Source organism: Lonchura striata, chromosome 14, assembly GCF_050655825.1.
Source record: "Lonchura striata isolate lonStrDom1 chromosome 14, ASM5065582v1, whole genome shotgun sequence".
Classification (NCBI taxonomy): domain Eukaryota; kingdom Metazoa; phylum Chordata; class Aves; order Passeriformes; family Estrildidae; genus Lonchura; species Lonchura striata.
In genome coordinates, this window is record NC_140716.1 from 7,011,414 (window position 1) to 7,031,866 (window position 20,453).

The 20,453-nt window shown below is 43.4% G+C and overlaps 1 protein-coding gene across 1 annotated transcript; it reads right to left on the reverse strand.

Moving 5' to 3' along the window:
• Positions 1-9,989: 9,989 nt before the first annotated feature.
• NPTX2 (neuronal pentraxin 2) lies at positions 9,990-20,074 on the reverse strand. The gene is made up of 5 exons (XM_021539741.3): positions 19,516-20,074; positions 17,943-18,159; positions 14,557-14,801; positions 12,862-13,041; positions 9,990-11,639 (listed from the first exon to the last, which is right to left on the reverse strand). The coding sequence occupies exons 1-5, from the start codon at positions 19,966-19,968 to the stop codon at positions 11,412-11,414; spliced, it is 1,323 nt and encodes a 440-aa protein (XP_021395416.2). The 5' UTR covers positions 19,969-20,074; the 3' UTR covers positions 9,990-11,411.
• Between the last annotated feature and the right edge of the window lie 379 nt (positions 20,075-20,453).

Consider the following 20,453-nt stretch of genomic DNA (forward strand, 5'->3'; position numbering starts at 1 on the left):
AGAGAATTTACAGACTGTACAAAGGACAACACAGCAGTAAATTAGGATGGAAAGAGGCCAATAGAGTGGCCTGGATGGCTTAAAAGTTTGGGCTCTTTCCAACAAAATAGGCTCCCATAGAGCCAAGACACAAAGCCCTGTGTCTAGGAACAGCAAGAATTCAGCATGAGAAACTTCATCCTAGAAAGCAGAGTGAATAAAGCATTTGGACAACAAAAAGAACCAGCAATTTGTTAGGCATTTCCCAGTGGTAAAGCTGTCTAATATCATCCCTGAATATATGAATCCAAGAACAATGTCTGGGAGTGTAGACGATATTTGACTTCTCTACAGGGGATTAGCAATAACCAATTCCTGCTTCAGACCCAATGCTGGGGAAAGACTCATGATAGCAGAGAAAAAAAAGCCACAAACGTGTTCAGTGCAAGCAAGAGCCCAGGATGGTGCCAGTCCTTCATGCACAGATGGGCACAGTCACCTTGCAAGGAACAAAGGTGCAGGACCAGGACCAGCAAGTGAAACCTGAAACCAGGCACAATCAAACCAGGACTAAAAGAACTGTGGTGAGAGGCCTGGGAGAACTGACAGGGACACACTGCAATGGAAAATGTGGATTCAGCACCTGCTGACTTCTTCAGACCATTTTCTAGGAAATCCATTTTACAGAGCAGATTGCAGGCTCAGTGGAGAAATAACTGGGACCTGTGAGGCTCTACAGAGCTTTTTACATGGAAGATGTTTCAAGCCAAGAATTGCAATTTTCTCTTTTTTGCTACCTGTTGGGAATAAAGAATTCTCAAATTTCTCTATTACAGTTTTCAAGAATACACAGTGTGCAATAAGGAATTTCAAACTCTTTCCTCTGCCTATAATGGCTCAAATCCACTGCACCTAACCAAGTGCCTAACAAGGCACCTTCTGTACCTCCAAAGTTAATAACATAGTCAGAAATGCCAGTCCTGGGGGAAGAAAGCTGTTTCCAAATAACATCTCAAATCTTAAGGCATCTTTTGCACATCTGTCTTTTCTACCCCTTAAGGAGAGTTTCTACAATTTCTCATTCCTATTTTAGGTCCCTTGGGCAGAACTGGTTCTGTGCTAACTACCTGCAGGGGACTAGAAAGGTCCTTGGGCCAGGCTGGTGACCTCACTAAAATTTCTGTAGTTGTAACTTTCTCCTAAAGATTTTTTTTCCCTGAAGTCAAATATTTCCATTACCTTTTTAACCCCTGTGTAATGATTTTTTTCCTCCACGATGCACCCCTCTGCATTATTAATTTCAACACATGATGGTGTCTGCTGTTAAAAATTCCATAATAAATATTATTGCCAAGTGCTGATGAGCAGATGTTAAGCAGCATTTAAAGATTACAGGACCAAGGTAGGTCAAGTTATTTTAGTTCCCTCTGGAATCTAGAAAGCTCTTTTAAGCTGATTTTATGACGAACCCGATTGCCTGCTTTCATTACTAGAAATTCACCATATCTAATCCCCTTGTTTCATGTAGCAGAGCGAGCTGAGTGACACATGAGTGTTTCTCTTTGTCCAGCTTAATCAACCAGCTGCAGATGCATTCAATCACCTTTCCTGGTGAATGAGCCTTCACTCACTACGGCTTCATCTAGAGAATAAATTGGTACCCACAAGGAGAGCAGGACTGCTGATGGTTGTGCTGCAGTGTTGATTCAGACCCACAGTAATTCTCTGTTTGCATCAGTGACCCAGAATACACATAAACAGTTTGTCTTAGTCCAAAAGTAACAGCAGATAATGCAAACTAGTTCAGCTTGAAGTATGACCTGAATGCCAGGTGTTTTGGTGGAGCATCTGATTGGAGGGAGTTAAGAACTCCCTGTAGCTGTGTGAGCCTGTTTGTCCTGTCAGCAGCCAGAGGGAAGAGGGGGACACCCTCTGAAGGACACCTGAGCAAGGCAGCCAGCAGCTACAGAGGACAGAGAGGATGCCCAAAGCACACATCCCCCTGTTTGGAAGTTTATTTATGACCTGCACCCAAAATCTCATTTCAGGGTGGATTGTACACCCAGGTCTTGAGCATGTCCTGTTCAAGGACTCAAACTGACTCCCTCCTTCCTGGTCCCCCCTAGTTTTTGTTCTTAGCACCTGCAGGGGTTAAAGACTGTAATGACACAAGCAGCTTAAATAGGGGGGGCAGAAAAAAGCTGTAATAGGTACAAATGCCCTGATTTTCCTACCAGTAGGAAGTACTGGGGTAACAAATTCTTTCAGGGGACACAAAACCTTTGGATAGATGAATCCAAAGGAGCTGTTAGATTAGGATTTGGAAACTTCATCCATTTGTTCTTAGTAGCAATCAATAGTCACAATGAAGTTTCCTTCTTCTCAGCAACTGTGTGTGTTTAGAGACATCAAACCCAAATTGCGTGCATTTAAGTATGACCTCTGCAACAATTATAGCAGCAAAATATAGAGCAAACTAGAGCTTAATGGCTCCATTCAAGTACTTTTATCTCTTAAGGGACTGTTTCAGAAATGCAGCTGAACTCAGAGACATGGGCTTTGATTTCCTTCCCCCACCCTTCCAATTCAGAAAATAATTTAAATTCTGTAAGTGCTAAATTGACCTTGCATTCTCCTTTGCTTGCCTGCTAACTACTTTAACAAGTGCTGCTTCCAGCCCTTCACAGTGCATCCAGAACAGAAAGTGATGCAAATGTGAACTGATAGGATCAGAGAGCTTTACCCTACCATCAATTTTTATATAAATCCAGATGGGAGATCAACAGGAATTCTGCAGACAGGAGATGACCCAAAGCCAAGACTAAAGCAGCTCTAATAAATCTTGATGTTGTCATGTTGTTCTGTTACACTCCCATCCTTTTTGAGGTCTAAAATATTACATCAATTCCCATCTGGGGCAAGGCCCAGAGTGTAATTTCATTCTCTTCTAATGCTTTCAAACTGACAAAGCTGTCAACAGGCAAGCCTCAGTCATTGAGACCAACATATGAGTGAGCCAGCAACATTCACAACTTCAGAGATAAACTATGCATTAGCAAATACAATATCCCTTAGCATAGCTCTTAATTGAATCCACTTGCAGTTGTAACTTAAGCATTGACAATACCACACAGTACAGAGAATTTTCCCAGGAAGCAAGCAAGGCTCTCTAAAAATCTCCCACCAGTCTTGATTTTCTGCTCTAGATGGATTTTCAAAGTCCTATTTGGAATTCACTCTTGTTATACAATATCCATGTACACTGTTCTTAAAGGTATACTTTGATTAAACGAAGATTTATGGGCTTTTGTTTTGAATTTATATTTATCAAAGCCAAAATGCATACAGAAAAGTTTTAATAAAGTCTGAAATGCTGCTCAGAAGACATTCAAATAAGAGAGCTCATGTGACTGGATATGTGCCATGCACTGTTACAGCAGCATTGCTAATCCAAGAGGATGCAGAGGTATCAAAGGGATGCTGAGGAAGTGCCACAGCAATGATTTAGGATCAGGTTGTCTCTGTCACCTCTTCAAGACACACAATTTATGAACAATTGTCATCAACAGCCCTGTATGCTCAGCAGAAAGGAGAAGGCAGTGGAAGAGTTTTCTGGGAGTTCTTCCCACAGTTCTCACTGGAAGTTAAAAAATCCTGGGATGCAACACACTGGATGTTGCCTAGACTGGAGTGAACAGACACTAAATCCAAAGCCCTCGAAAGCCAGTGGATGGTTCCCAGAGATTCCTGCTCATCCCTTCATGCAGTCCCCTGCCTTTCTGAGCAGTAGCATACATCTACTAAAAAGCCACTTGGAATAATCATTTCTCAATATCACAGAAAAATAGAAAATAGCTGGAGAGTCTTTATCAGTAACACATCCCCAGAAGTACACAAAAACCAGTTGCAAGTCTGGCATGGGTTTCTACAGCAACACTCTTTCACTTTGGCATTTAATTCAGATTGCTCCAGTGCACTCCTGTCTGCATCTGGGAAAAGAAAATATTTTCCTTACAGTAACAAAAAAGAGTTGGATACACACACTCCTCACAGGACAGGAGAATGAAAAACAAATGTTTAAGCCAGTTGGTGCAGTCCAGTCTCCCAAAATACAATCCGATTTTTTGCCAAAGTCCAGGGGATAGATGGTTCATACCTGCAGCAATCACAACAACTGCTATTGCCAACATCCACTGCTGAATTCAGACACAGTTTTCCCCTTACCTCACAAACTGCTATGGTCACAATTTCCTTCCATTTCTCCCCTCAAGTTGTTTATGCTGCTTCAACCCCCTCCCTATCCTTCTTCAAGTTCAAGAAGTCTGCTACCATGAGCTACAAGAATAACTACATAAAGAGAACTGGTACTGCTTAGCCCAAGGAACACCATTGAAATTTGCACCCTTTAATGGAAAAACAAGTATATGAATGGCCAGCCTTTGAATTAAAGCACTTAATGGAAAACCAGGACAGGAGCCAAGAGATACTAGCAACATTCTGCTATTACCTATGACAGTGAAGGTAAATTATTTTTATTTTCAGTCCCCACCCTCAGCTGCCAGGAACTTGCCCCAAGGGCTCGTGCAGGATGGGAGAGAATGAGGGAGACAATTCCTAACACAACACATCCACCAAAAACTTTGCCCAAGATTTAGCCTGCAAATGCCAAGCAACACCCAGTTTCACACATAAACATACAAGGAAGATAGCAAAGCTAATATTTCAATTAAAGCAAAAAATCCTCCACCCTCTCTTGTTCTCTGAAATGGCTTGGTATAAATTCTCATTTACAATTATTTTTGCGTTGTCAGAAAAGGGACCTGCTCATTTGGCAGTAATATTTATTGTGCTCAGCAAATGCTAGCACATTTCCCCTTTTATCACATATAACCCATCTCTAAAGACTTGCCTTCTGACTGTGTCCTAAAATTACTGAGTGAAAGTACAAGAAAAAAAAAGAAGAAAAAAATAAAAAGAAAAAAAGACTTAACAGACTCCAGTGATTCAGAGTAACCCGCTCCAGCTTGTGTTTTTAAAAATAGCTTTTAAGTCACACCAGATTTTTTTGTTTCATTTTTACCAGCATGTTCAGACTTGTCTCAAACAGTTTCCTGTTCTTCTCCCATTCAAGTCTATGGAAATTTTGCCTTCAGTGTAACCAGAAAAAGAAAATCAGGCTTATTCAGTTCTCATAAAGTAATCAGAAAGACATTAAAGGGCACAGCCTAGTGAGGGCACCACTACACTAAAGTCTCTTTACAGCCATCCTTTTTCAACCTCTGCCCATGGTGAAGCACAGAACAGATGTCACTGAATTTCTGGGACCTAAACTACACCTCCTGCCAATCCAGCTCATGGATTTGAACAGGACTGGAGATTAAAATCATGGCTGCAGCCCTCAACAGGTCATCCTTGCAGCCCCCTGCATCTTCATCCCCTGGCAGTGCCAATGCCAGGAGTGAGACCACCCCAGGAGCCCTGAAAGGCTCCCTGAGCTCCCAGAGGCAGTTCCAGCCCCTTCCCCTGGCCAGCTGGCCCGTGGCTCCTTGCAGCCAGCCCTCCTTGGGCTCTGCTCCCCAGCTTTGGGCATCCTCCTTCCACCTGTGCACACAGAGCCCAGCAGCCTCAGGCAACCCCAGAACAAACAGGCTGGCTGCTGATTTCAGCAGGAGCCACTGCCATTGCTTGGCCTCACATCAAGGCAATGGTTTTAGGTTTTTCCAAATCCCAAGTGTAAGGGAAAACAAAAAATATATTGTCCCCCACATAATGTGTTCAAACTGATGTGCCAGGTCTTAAATTAACGAGCAAGAGCCGCATTCTGTCCCAAATACTTTGTCTAAAGCTCTTCCAAGCTGACCTGTGCAGTCAGTGGTGCCTGAGTAACCATAGCAGCATATTTGAACAATGCCAAATACTTGTGAACAGAGCCTGGAGCTGCTGATGGACGTGAGGAGGGAGCTGGAGCTGCTCTTCCCTGAGATCAGACTGAGAGTGAGGATGGGCAGGTGAGAGTGCTGGTACAGCTCCGGAGTTAATATGGCAGCAGAAATGAAAATGGGGGCCAAACCAGCTCTGGGAGCCTCCAGAATTGCCTGGATACCTGTGGCATCCTCAGTGACCCAACCAGCCAGTGGTGGCCACTCCCTTGCAAAGCCTTGTAGGTGCCAGGGCTCCACTCGACCAGAGCCCCAACAGGCCCAAGGCACATACTGACAGCTGTTGGCCAGATACATGAAATTATCCTTGATGCACAGAGGTATTTACCTGCTGCAGTTATCCCTGGAGCTCCAAGTATCTGCAAGACCTTAGAAGCCTCAAAAAAGCTAATTAGTGCACTGCCATAAATAATTTGATCTCTTAGGAGGATGTGTACTCTCTACACAGTAAGTAACAGCTTTCTTTAATGAAAAAAACAAAAAGGATGATTTGCCCATGTATATCTCTATTTTATTACAGGTGTTTATCAACCATATATAATTTACCATAAAGAAAGCAGGAAAGCAAAATAAAGAAAAAAAAAAAAAAAAAAAAAAACCCAGCTCATTCCTGTGAGCTACACTATCCCTGGAAAGCAAATCTAGGTCTGTCCTGTTTTGTCAGACACAAATATCTCCTACAGGGACATCTCACATAAAATTAAAAGACAGTGCAGATCCCTTCTCCCAGGCCCTTTTGTGGCTGCTGAGGAACAATAAAGCTGCACAGGACAATCTCTTCCCAGCTCTGCTCCAGGGACGAGGCAGCTGCCTGCTCTGTGCCCTCTGAAATGGGAGGAAAACCAATTGCTGCCTGACACAAGAAAAGCAGCCATTGTGGAACCAGAGCAGGACAGCACACCAGGATTCCCACTGCAAATCAACAGCCCACTCCAAGTACAATAAAAAATTTAAACAAAAGGAAAGTTATAAATCCCCTGCTTAGCTAGTGTTGTTACCCAGAAGTTTTAACATCCTGTTTTTAATAAATGAGGTTGCCCTTTAAAGAGGTTTCCTTTCATCTGGAGAGGTCAGCAGAGCAATCTCCAGTAGTGGAGATAAGCCTAGGTGATGAACTCTGTTACAGGAACATAAGGATTTAAAGTTACTCACAAGCTGGTTTAAGTGTTTTGAAAGACAAAACATAAAAAACTGTCTAGTACCTTAAAAACCACCAAAATCCTCCTAAGAAATAGCCATGGTTACTTTTCTCAGTACTTATTCTTAAAAAGCACTCCAGAACTGCAGCTGGGAACAGCTTGGTGACAAGAAAACCAGGGCAAGCCTCTTGCAAGCTCCTTTCAGCACAGAAGGGAAGCACAGCCAGTGCCACAGGGGCCCCAGCCAGCCCTGTGTGAGCTCAGCTCCGTCCCTGAGCCTCAGGACAGGCTGAGTGGCAGCGAGGGGACAAGTGGGTACCACAAGGTGGGTACCACAAGGTGGGTACCACAAGGTGGGTACCACAAGGTGGGTACCACAAAGGCTCAGCATCCTCCCCATGGCAGGAGCTGAACTGCCTGGAGACACGAGCTGGGAGCCAGAGCAGGTGAAACACCAAAGCATCCTTAATAAACAAAACTTCCTCTTGCTGGCATCAAGCCATCAAGGAGCTTCTGTATTTGAAGCTGTGCCAAAACATCAGCCCAGCCCTCCTGTGGAGAAAGAAATGGCCCCTTGAACTCCTCGTGCAAATTTATACTTTTCTAAGCGCAGCCTTTTAGAAACAGCTATAGCCAGGGGGGCAATTAATTCAATTCTTTCCAGAAGATTTTTAGCTCTGAAAAAACTCATGTATTATTTACAACTCACAGCCAACAATGAACATTCTCAAGGTCCAACTTTCTCTTTGTGAAGGAGAAAAAAGATCCAGAGACCTTTTGGCAAAAGATGTCTGGAAAAATCCCACATCACCTTCAACCCCCACCCCAATTCCCTGGCCACCAGGAGACACTTTTCATTTCTGGAGGGGTTGGGCAGTGCCTCTCTCCATCAGCAGGGCTCTGGCTCAGATTTCTAAGCAGCACCAAGGGATCATCAGAAGCCTCAGCCAGACCAGTGTCTCTGTTTGGGGTTTCTGCACTCCTAGCAGCATTCAGGATGATGCAATAGAAGAAGGCTGATCTTCCCTCCCAACCTGGGTAACTAAAATCAACTGGTTGAAGAATCCTTACACATAGTCAGGTGCCATTAGCAAAGAAGAAATAAATCTAACCTATAGTTACAGCAGCATTTTTTAGAACAACCATTACCCTGATTGAGAAATTGCCAGCTTTAAACACCTAATACAACACAGGGGCTTCACTACTGACCTGCTTTTCACCTTCGGGAAAGGCCTGAGGGAAATCAGGTCTCTGAAGCAAAACAGAATCAGCTTCTCCCTGGCAGTCCCAGGTATTCACTCACTGGGGAAATGTGTGCAAAATGGAGGTAGAGCTTTGCTGGTCTTCCTTGCATTTTTAAGACCTAAACCAGCATTTCAGCAAGTGCAGCCCAGGCAGGAGCAGGTCTCCCATGCACAGGGGATCCTCCTTCCCTCACCTACAGACACCTGTGTGTAACTGGAGCATTCAAGCAAACTCAGAACACATGAGATGACTACATTTTCTAGTGGCCAGGCACATAGGCAAACTACTTATCTTTAAAGAAATATAACTGGATTTAAACACACCAAATGTTCAACTTGTCAGCCAAGACCCAATGCACAGAGAGGATGCTGCAGTACAGAGGCTGAAGAGCATTCCCAGCCCAGCAGGCACCTGCAGACCTGGCCAGTCACAGCCCCCAGCACCTTGGCTTGTTGGGATCACTGATATTGCTTTTAGGAGTCCCAGCTCTGCCTGGTTTTAAATAAAAACACATTTTCTAGAAATCTGCACTACTGCACATTCCAAGTGCTGCCACTCAGCTTTCCATAAGTTATTACTTCTGTGCATTCAGAGCAGTTTGGGAACTGAAGATTGTGCTGTCAGCTCCACACTCCATAAACAATACAGATGCTAGAATGTGGTAAAATTTATTCCTATTTTGCCATCTGCTTATATATTCATATAAAACATGTGACTCCCAGGATGTGGAGCAGCAGAACAACAGATAAAGGCACAAAAATTAACACATCTTCATAATGAAAAGATACTGTTGCACAAAAGAAAGAATAAAATGTATATGTGTATATATATTAAAAACAATGAAATATTTTTCAATGAAATCCATACCTTTGACTTTTCCTGAAGAATCAGTGTCTTGAAAAACCCCCAACAAACCAAAACCTTCCTCCAAAATCCCTACCATCTGAACTACTTAATGAGTAAAAACCAAACCAACCCAAGAAAGTACAGCCCCCATCGTTAACACCTTCCCGTGGAGGTGGGGCTTCTTACTCAGGTGCATATGGCTAAAGGCTGTGAGAGTGTTTAAATAACTCTGAATAAAGATTAGCATGGCCAAGAGATGTGTAAAGACCTCCCTCAACCAAGTACTGAACTCAAACACTAGTGTTGGTGTTTTAAACACTGCTGGTGTCCAAAAAAGCAGACCCCACCACTCCCACGGACTCCAGGACATTCAGCAAAGTGTCCAAGACAGTTTCACTGTTGCACCTTTGAAATACAGAGGGAAATCTGTGTAACTCCAGGGCTTAGCTCCTGCAGCCTCTTTTATTTATCAGATTCTTTCAAAGGTGGATTGACTGGAAGGCTGATGCCTCTTGTGGGCACCAGCCCATGGGAGATGAGAATTTTGCAATTTTCCTCACCTCACAACACAGACTATTTAGATATAGAGTTTTGTTGTTTGTTTTCTCCTTGAGGCAGGGAAAGCAGTGCTGTAGGTTGAGGGTGCAGTGTGTGTGTGTATATTTTAAAGCCAATCAACACTTGAGACATTTAGGGAATAAATTTGATGCATTTAGGGACTAAAGAAAATTTCTTACAAGACTGTACTTCTACCAGTCTAGAGAGAGACAGCAGGTGAACTCATAGAAGCTATGAAAGGCAATATTCAGTGTCTTGTGTGACTATAAAAGAATTAAGAGACTCATTTTACAGTGCATTTTAATTAAAAGTTCATTATAAGAATTTTCTTTTAAGAACAGCATACTACATATTCATGGAAATATGTAACTTTACCCTACAAATGGGACTGTCACTATATTATTCTTACAATTTAAACATATGAAAAATAAAATATGATATTTAGCTTTATAAATTCCCCCTCCCCCACCCCTTTAAATCCTTTTTTATTTTAAATAACAAAAGTATTAACTCTTTCCCAGTACAGTGCATTTGCTATCTGCGAGCCACAAACCAAGAAGTCACATCAACGCCAAGGAAACAGTAACATTTTTTGCAAAATATTGAGAGAAAATGATAAAAAAATATAGTAGTCAGCCCAGTGCTTACAGAAGAGACAGTCAACAAGAATTGAAAAAGCAGCACATTTTCATATTACATAGGACCATTATAATAACATATAAACCAGTGCAGAAGACTTTTATGCTGGAAAAATAGATAGCAATTCTCAGCAAGCAGAAACTGAACTTTGGCACTTGCTCATAAAAAGGCCTTTCAAAGCAAAACAAAATGGAAATTCACTTAATCACAGCTTGTATATTTAAAAAAAATAAATAAAGACATTGACTGAAGCGAGAAAAACAATAGAGAAAAGTGTACAAGCCAGGTCACTATGAATTCAGTACATTCAGCCTACAGAAAATACAAGTACAATCTTTCATCCACCCACCTATGCTGGGATCCTGGCTAGCAAAGGACAGGCTTTGGGACAGAACCTCACCTGAAGCACCTCTGCTTCAATGGAGCTGTGCTGATTAAACAGCCCTTTCTTCAAATTGAACTGGTACAATGTGTCTCAAATACATCACCTCTTTATCATAAAATAAGGATTTCTAATCTGCAAATTAAGAAGCAAAAGCCTTGCACTCAGACAGTGGCTGTTCTGCTCTACCCATAGTTGCACCATAACCACTGCAGTGTAAGGATTAAGTGATTTTTTTTTTAAAAAAGGGCTAAAAAAGAATGGCTTCATTTTGAATAGGAGACAGACTGGAAGGAAGGGTTCACATTTAGTCTGTTATTCCTGGTGCTGTCAGCACTGCACATTCTCAGGAACATGAGAGTGAAGTGTGCACACTGTTCTCCCTCCCTGCAGAAGAGCTGATGGTCTAAGCTCAGGCCCAACCAAAAGGGTTCTGCAGGCCAAAGCACATTTTTGGATCAGGCCATAAGAAAGCAAGGGTTGCTCTAGTCAAGCAGTGCTCCTTTCATAGGCAGGCTCAATGCCCCAAACTAGCAGCTATCTTTGCACTGAGGCAGTTTACTCAATTTATTTTATTCTTTCAAGGAGTTAAGACTGGGGAAGGGCAAGGAGAAAAATAAGTGCTTCAGATTGCACAGAAGATTGTCCTACTAAAGGGGGCACTTGGATGGGAAGTGATCACAGCTACAAGTCAAGCAGACGCTCCTCACACGTCTCCACAGGCCATTTAGTAGCACCTCCAAACACATCCACATTGTTATCCACCCAGGGGATGATGTTGCCAGGCATGTTGATAGAGCAGTTGGCAATATTCATGATGTCTTCAGCTCTTAAAACCCTGTCCCATATATTGAACTGGCTCATCTCCCCAACGAAGGCTTGAGTTGCATCAAATCTTCCTCCTACTGTGTCCTTTAAGCACATGAGAGTTAGGATTAGATGAGAAGGTTATTTTGACATTTTCTTGTTCAAATTTGAAGTCCCTCCCTATCCAGCCCCACTGCTAGAAAGGGGTGCAGAGTTCAGTCACAGAAGGGAACAAATTTCAAGTTTCTACAAGGGCTACATTGAACAAGGCATTCAGTGACAAGCTCCAACCTAAATTGTGTCAAAGCAGCTGAGGGCAAACGGTGACTGCAAAGCACCACAGAAAGGCTGTACATAACCAACCTCGCCCTCAAGCAGTAGAGCAGGAAGGCAGCTTTAAACTTGGAGGCTAATTTAAGAGCCACTGTGGAAGCTTAGCACAGGACAACTCCAGTAAGAATTGCACAGATGTGTAAGGTTACCCTGAAAGCTTTATGGCTATAGATTAAACCATAACTGCAGCCCTTGCCCAATTGTCTGCAGGGACTGTGAGATGTGATCTTTGGATCTAAATACCCAGGCTTTGCTGGTTGTAACAAATGAGGGATTCAAACTGTCACTGCATAAGCCTGTAAGTGTTTGCTTTCTCCACTGACTACCTAAGGACAGAAATCACTTGTTTTTGAATGAATCCAGTCCTTTTACCGACTTGGAACTGATAGTACAGGACAGAACCCAGCACAGTGCAGGCAGAGATAAAGGAAACCTGCCAGACACTCACCAGTGAGTTGGAGCATCTGCTCTGCAGTGTATTAGGATATTGAACTTGCCATTCTGTCATTGATGTCATGGATAAGTATCAACTAAAATCAATATTAACACAAAATAATTTTTTATTGCTTCAACTGTGAACCTAATTTTTCATTGCTTCAGCTGAAGAAAGGCTATTTCCTGCTACTTGTTACAATATTTGCTTTTTTTAGTAAATGTATAATGTACGTAGAGAAATAATGTAAAGTCAGAAGCCACACAAATCATGACTTATGAGATGTTAACTAGAATGGCAAGTTTCAAAATCCTCTGGGTTTTTTTTCCAATATTCTAAAATAACTTATTCTTAACCCCAATATGAATATTCTGAATATTTAATAGGTGAAACAAATATACCAGTGTGTGATTTCATGAAGTATTTGTTGCCTTGTTTCAATCTTTCTGATACATGTGTACAACAAGACCAAGTGTTTAAACAGAGAAATTCTCACAGCTCTTGTTTGTTTGGGGAGTTTTCATTTTGTTTAAACCCTGGAACACCCTGTCACTCACTCACCTGTTCCTGACCCAGAATCAAGACACCTCCAGGTTTAATTGGATGCCAAGGAGCAAGATTCTCCCCAGTGCCAAGTTTCTCTCCATCCTGAAAAGCTTCCCACATTCCATCTCTGGTTGTCCATGTTATGCAGATATGATGCCATTTTCCATCACTAATGAAGAGGGGGAGCTGAGCAACCTACAAAAAAAAAATATGCATGTGACAACCCAAATCTAGCCATTCAAGCCCAACATGTAACGAAGAATAGTATTTACTCTGTCCTCAAAAGCAAAGGCTTTATAGAGGCAAGAATTAATTCACATGCTACTTTGTAGGATTCCATACAATCATAAAATGATTTTGGTTGGAAAATCCCTCCAAGATCAGGAGTGCAATCATTAACCCAGCACTGCCAAGGCCACATCTACACCTCTCATAGGTGGTGTAAATAAAAAAATACCTGCAGGGATGGGGACTCCACCTCTGCCCTCTGCAGCCTGTTCCAGTGTTTCGCAACCCTCTCAGTGAAGAAATTTCTCCTCATATCCAATTAAAACTTCCCCTAGCATAACTTATAGCCATTTCCTCTTTTTCTCTTGCCTGTTACTTGGGAGAAGAGACCAACATCATATCCTGCACATTAATATGTGGCATTTGTTGTTTAAATCTCAGTGCTTAGTGAGATTCCATCCAGGCTCACATTAAGTTCCTCTTAAAATCTGGGGTTTGCCAGCACCATTTGCAGTAACAACTTTGGCAAATGGATCTGTCTGCAGGAGAACTTGTGGGAACTGTTCCCTAGACCTCACAATAAGGAAGAATTATGTTCTTTTAGGAGTTTGATCTGAAAACCTTCTCAGGTCAACATCAAGACACAAGTGCAGTGGGTTCTGGAACAGCTGTTTTGTGGAAGAAATAAAAGCCTCACAGAATACTGATATTACAGACATAATACTGAAGAGAAAAAGTTATTGCTAAAGATAAGCAGACTCACATTTGCTTCTCTTCCACAAACCATTAAAAATAATTGGTTATTGATCTGGGAGGATGACAGGACTGTTAGAAGTCCATAATCAGCCACAAGATGAACCACCTGAGTTGTGTAGCATACACCTGATCTCTCAGAGAGCAGTGAGTTACCAGGAAACATAACTGAAGGTGGGGAGAAAGGATACTGCTTTAATGACAAGTTTCAATGTTTTCTTTAAGCTTGTCAGAAACCATCAATTGTATGAAGTAGCTGTATCTAAAGTCTGAAAAATTGTATTTAAACTGATGTTCAGTCACTAAGTATAACAGAACTAGACCATAATGTGGAGAGCCTTTTGCTCTCTGTCTTCAGCAAAATTCATTTAACATTTGTAACTTCTACAATTAGAAAGATAGAAATACTGCAACTGGCTTAGATCTCACAGGTCTTGCAATGCTGTGGCTTCAAATTTTGATTTTGTTTCAAAAAAAAAAAAAAACAAACAAGCCACCAAGACCTGCTTGTAACTTCAGACAACACAAGCATGTGCACATCTAATGTCAAGCTGCTTGGTCTCAACACACAAATACCTACAATTTAACTTCTGTTTCAAGTGCTTTTATGGACTTGCAACCAGCAAGTGGACAACAGACAAGCAGACAGCACCACCTCAAAGGCTTCTCTCAGAGGGAAGGAAGGAGTCAGTGCAAAGGCACCACAGGGAAGAGCTCGTCGAGTCTCACCTTATCATTAATTAGCAGTTCAATGGGATTATTCCCCCATTCTATGAGGACAATTTCATTGGCTTGCCCAGGAACAGCATAGGAGAACGGAGTGCCAATTCCAGGAGAAGCACTTGACCTCAGCCACAAGCACACAGTGAAAGCATAGAGCTCTGGCAGGGTCTTCTTGATCTTCCCATACAGGTAGTTTGTGCGAAGAGGAAGGGAGACTTTGAACTCATCAGGTGACTTAAATGCACTGTTACCTAGAATCACATGGAGCAAAAAAACCCTTAACATTAAGCAAAACAATGCATTGATCATTCAGGCTAAGACACAATTGATATTGAAAACCTCTGGCTTTAATCACTTTAAAGAGGTACAGAAAAAAAAAATATATTGAAGTAGTATTTACTGAATGTTGATTTTGCTGCACACAAAAATGCAAATAGATTTTATCCACATTGTGATAATTATTTAGTTTATTTCTGCTCATTTAAAGCAAAAGAATAGATGGCAGACAATCTCCTTCATTGCCTAGTTCGTGGCTGGAGGCCTCCCTATTACAAACAATTCACACTGATTTAAGACATTTACTGTCAGTAAAATGGATTCTCTGCTATGCTCGTTATTAAAGCATCACAGTGCATCACAGCCAGGATTTCCTTTCCTACTCCTGCTACACAAGCAGTATCTCTGTGTTAAGATCTTAGGCTAACACACATTAACACATTTTGAGCAGCAAATCTGAAATAAGACTACACTGACATAGTCCAGACAGCAGCTACGTTCAGTAGAACTGATTTCTGTCCCACCAACCGAACAGGACAAGATCTGAAAAGTTCAAAGTGATCTAAATTAAAAATGCAATATCAAGCTATGAACTATGGGAAGATTAGACACTCAATTTACTAAAAAGCAGAAATTATTATTTCGTTTTTTCTAAAAAAGTGATAAAAAACCAGTGATATATTTTAGACGTGCTTATAAAATTGAGAACCCTTAGACCAAAACTTTCTGAAGTTGCAATACTCTGTATCATATAGTTGAAGTAGATGCTCATAAGTAACTTTCTAGAAGTATTAAGAAATAAATCAAATTGAACCCCACAGTTTTGTAGTAGTGTCACCCTCAACTTTTTAGCAGCCTGTTCTTCCAAGTCTCACTGATTTCCTTTGCTCACATTCCTGAAACAAATTCAACCCCCTTGCCAAACTTCACACTCCAGTCCAAATGAAAAGCTGTTGCCACAAAAGGTTGTCACAATTCTCATATGTATTTTTTAAACCATTGGCATTCTCTCAGCTCCCCTTCTTAGAAGCAACTGAAGTGTTTTGGCTGCATTTTTCAGAGAACAAGGGGGTGGGAGAAGAAAAAGTTTCTCTTTGGCTTGAATTTGTCTTGAGGAACCTTAGAGACCTGAAATGTTCTAAATGGTAAGTAAATAAACACCAGGGTCTTAGGGTTAATACTGAACAACCTCCATTAGGCTGCTACAGCCAATCCCACACAATAAAAACATACCCCATTAAAAGAGCAATTATTTTTGGGCTAGATGGGCAAGAAATACTGTTATACCCTTTCAGAAATGGAGAAAATAAGTTTAGATGTAGTAAATTATCTGTTTGCACCTCCAGCAAAGCTAGGAATCACACTGAAGTCCAGGCACTACTATTTGTAGGATTATACCTCCTGCTTTTTCTACTGCATCATCTTCTGCTGTCAATGGAGATAATCACTGAAGGAATTTATAGAAAACTTTGGGAACCACTACAGGTGTACAAGTTTTAAACTCTTTTGAACCACTGGTAGCTAAAACAGCTGTCACAACTACAGATAAAATCCAAGGCTTACAGTGTTACCTCATAAAGTTATTTTTTTTATCTCTGTTTAGTCTCAGGACAATGAGGAGCTTATGACACTCTAGTTAGTTGTTGGGAAGAAGTGCTAAACAATACTGTATTTCAAATAAAAGCACAACAGAAATATTCTTTTCAAATGAGACCAGATCAAATATTGTCTGTATTTAAAATACCAAAAAGTAAGTTCTTTCATCATTACTACCCTCACTTTGATTTGGCAGAGGAACCAGAACAGCTAAGCTGTACAGTAATAGAGAGCAAATTACAAAAGTAAAAGAAAGACTGTAATCTTGGTTCCTGTCCCAAATTCTTCACTTCCCCGGAGACTCAAGACAGCCCTCACTCCCCACACAAAAAATAAAGGTGGGAACAGGTTATTTTTAGCCTAACTGAATTACACATTCTTGTTCTCCCACCACTCTCTCCTCCTGATATGAGTCACATCTTTCAGAGACAAGGACTATCTATACTTGACTCATAAGACATTAACAGGTCACTAATTCTCCATAACTTTAGTTGCAGATTAGGCTTTATCTTGGCTCTCAGGAAATACTAAAAGACAGAGCCAGTAGAAAATCATCTTCCTCCTTCCCTTCTCCCCTCCTTCACTCTTTTTGAGGAAAGACTAGATACAGTATTACACACAAGTCCATTAGGCTGCATTTCTAAATTAATGTGATATATGCATGTTTGTACCGTTTGGAAGGCATGTCCATTAAGCTGCTTTTAAGCAGAGAGTTATTCACCTTGGAAAATCATTTAAGGATTGGGCAGTGATATTTACTGCAACTCCAGCTCTATACAGTCCACTCTGTACATGTATACAGTCAATACAGAAAGAGTTTTGTGCTCACAGACATTTGTAATCCAAATAAACAGACACTACTCAAGCAGAGAGATATCAGTAATAATTAAGCCAAGAATCAGAATAAATGACTAGGATTACAAGAGTATCCCCCAGTGGACCATGTGTAATCTACTGTAAATTCTGAAGGCTTTAAGCTTAGAATAGAGCATAATTCAAGTAGCTGCAGTTACCCAAAGTCATAACCAGTAACAAAAGGAAAGACCACCATCAATACTTCCAAAGCAGCAGGAAACAAAGCTGGTAAAAAATGCCATTCATTACAACAAAGGTAATTGTGCTAAATAAATTTAGCCCATATGACTCTCAGTCCAAATAAAGGCAGCTCTACTCAGATGTATGCTTGACATTATGTAGCTATTTACACCCCTGCCATACTTATTCCTATCTCCACTTGCCTCCTTATAGATCTTTCCATCCCACAAACACTAAGAGTTTCATCCTAGCCACCCACACACGCCAAATTAAGAGACAGGAAGCCAAAGCCAGGCAACTGCCTGTCAAGCAGGAAGCCTGAGATAAAAGAAAAAGGAGAATCCAAGTATTTGCACTGTCACCTACTGTTTAGTCCAGTACCTTAACGGCTTACCCTCAAGGCCCACATTTAGTCTACTGCTCTGGAAGGAAGGAGTAAACAAAATTAATCAGGACGGGAAAGCATTTAGATTCTGAGCAACTACCTTTCTCTAACTCAGACACTCTTTCTAGCAAAGCATTCAAGGCTGTCTCCGTCTTCTGCCGGTGGGCTGAGGTCTCGTTGTGAAGCAGAGACTTCTCGTCCTCCAGCTCGGCCACCTTGCTCAGGAGCTGGCGCTCCAGGTCCCCGAGGCGCCGCTGGAGCATCTCCCGCAGGTCACCGGGCAGCGCTGTGTACGACACGTTGGCTCGGAGCTGGTGCTGCAGGGCAAACAAGGGTAAAAACATTGCCACTCCTGAAACAGAAACTGTGAAATGCAGATATGCTCCCGGCTCAAAGCAGGAAAGTAAGATCATGGAGCTCTCCAGCTCTCTCTCTTAGCATTTGGCATGGTCAGTGCTTTTATCAGCACTGTAGCTAAACAGTAGTAACAAAAGGGCACTTTTGTTAGAGATTTCCAGCACTTAATATGAAAGAGTTTTCATACATTTAAGTTCAATAACATCAATGTAGGGAGCAGGTCGGATGTACTTCTATAAGTATGTATACATGTGGCATATCAGTCCATTTTTGCTTTACTTACTGTTAGTGACATGGCCAATGTAAGTAAACAGAAAAACTATCACTTCATTTTAGATTAAAAACCAAGCCACTCTGAAAGCAGTTTTACAAAGTAAGACACTGTTTAGAGCAATCTAAGTATTAACTAGTGAAAGTATTCTTATCCAAAAAGAATAAAAAACAAGAGGCACCTCACACTCTCAAATAATACTGGTATCTTTAAAGATACTATAAAGACAACATTTCCACCTACCACGTTATTCTAGAAGAGTTTCTCTTCCACAATGCTAAAAAGAATGCTTCAGAGAGACAGCAATAGTAATACAAGGATAGAATGAATACTAACAGCTCATTCAAAACTGCACTCGCAAAGCAGCACTCACAGAACAGCCTTTTGGAAGTTACTCCCATCCTCACATCAGCACTGACTGGAGGACAGCAGTAGCACACACGTGAGGCTTTCAGGGTGTGAAAAGCAGAACAACATCAGCACAAATCCTGTGAGAATCCTCTCTACAAGCCATTTGCCTGAGCAGTACTCAAACCATGGGAACTGTCCAAAGCCTCATAGAAATCACTTATCGGTGGGCTTGGACCAAAGCCCCTTTCTGTTCAGAGGTGCACAGAACCGGGTTCTTTTCATTCTGTGTCAGCCCTGAGTACATCATCTTAGCTGCACCATCTGCCCAACACAATCTCCTCATTACCACTGGTCTGTTCAGCACCATATGCCGAGGTCTTACTGCCCAAGACGTCAGCTTTGTGCCTCAAACCGCATGAAGTCACATCCCCAGAAAGAGAGATTTACACATTATTAATACAGAAACTAAGCTGGTGACAAGCAGGAAAACCATAACCTCCCCCACGCAGTGGGAGAACACATTCAAGAGCAGCCCCTTAGGGTTTTTACCACTAAAGAGAGGAAATGAATAACCAAGAGACCACGACAAGCCAGACCGAGCCGCTCGCCCCGGGCTGGGCCAGTTTGGATCCATGTCCACAAGGATTTAGGAAGTGCCCGCTAGACGTGGAGCGGCTCCGCTGCCCGGCCCTACCTCCAGGCTCTCCAGCCGGTCCTTCAGGGTCTGCATGGTGCGGCTCAGCTGGTCGATGACCTGCGCCGGGTCCCGCGGCAGGTCGCCCATCGTGTCCTTGCCCTTGCCCACCTCGTTCTTCCACGCCCCCGCGGCGGACTTGCCGTCGGCACCCTCGCAGCGGCTCAGCTTCCCGGTGAGCTCCCGGATGGCCTCCCGCTGGCTCCCGATGGTCTCCTTCTGCTGCAGGACGGTCTCCCGCAGCTGCAGCACCGTGGCTTTGAGCTCCTCCTCGGGGGGCAGCGCGCCGCCCTGCATGGGCACGGGGGGCAGCGGGCAGCCCGCGCCGGCGGCGTCCAGCGGCAGCGAGGTGCACACGAAGCGGCTGCCCGGCGGGCTCTCCTGCTCCCCGGCCGGCGACCCCCGCCCGCCCGCAGCTACGGCGAGCAGCAGCCCGGCGGCCACGAGCAGCATCCCGGCTGGCGAGCGGAGCGCCCGCTCGGCGGGGCGGCCGGGGCCGAGCCGCGGTGCCAGGAGCGGGTCCCGCCGCCCGTCCCGTCCGCGCTCCCCTCACGCCGGTCCCGCGCCCGCCGCCGGCCGCGGCTTTTATGGGCAGCGAGGGCGCGGGGGGCGGAGCCCGACTCGCGCCGCGCGCGCTGGTTGGCTGCGAGCTGTGCTGACGTCAGCCGGGCCGGGCCGGGCGCGCTCCGGGACCGGGACCCGCGGGGCCGCCCCGCTCCCCGCGCCCGGCCCGGCGCCCCCGGTGTGTGCCGGGGTGTGTGCCGGGGTGTGTGCCGGGGTGTGTGCCGGCACCCCCGGTGTGTGCCGCACCCGGGGTGTGTGCCGGCACCCCCGGTGTGTGCCGCACCCCCGGTGAGTGCCGGGGTGTGTGCCGGCACCCCCGGTGTGTGCCGCACCCGGGGTGTGTGCCGGCACCCCCGGTGTGTGCCGCACCCCCG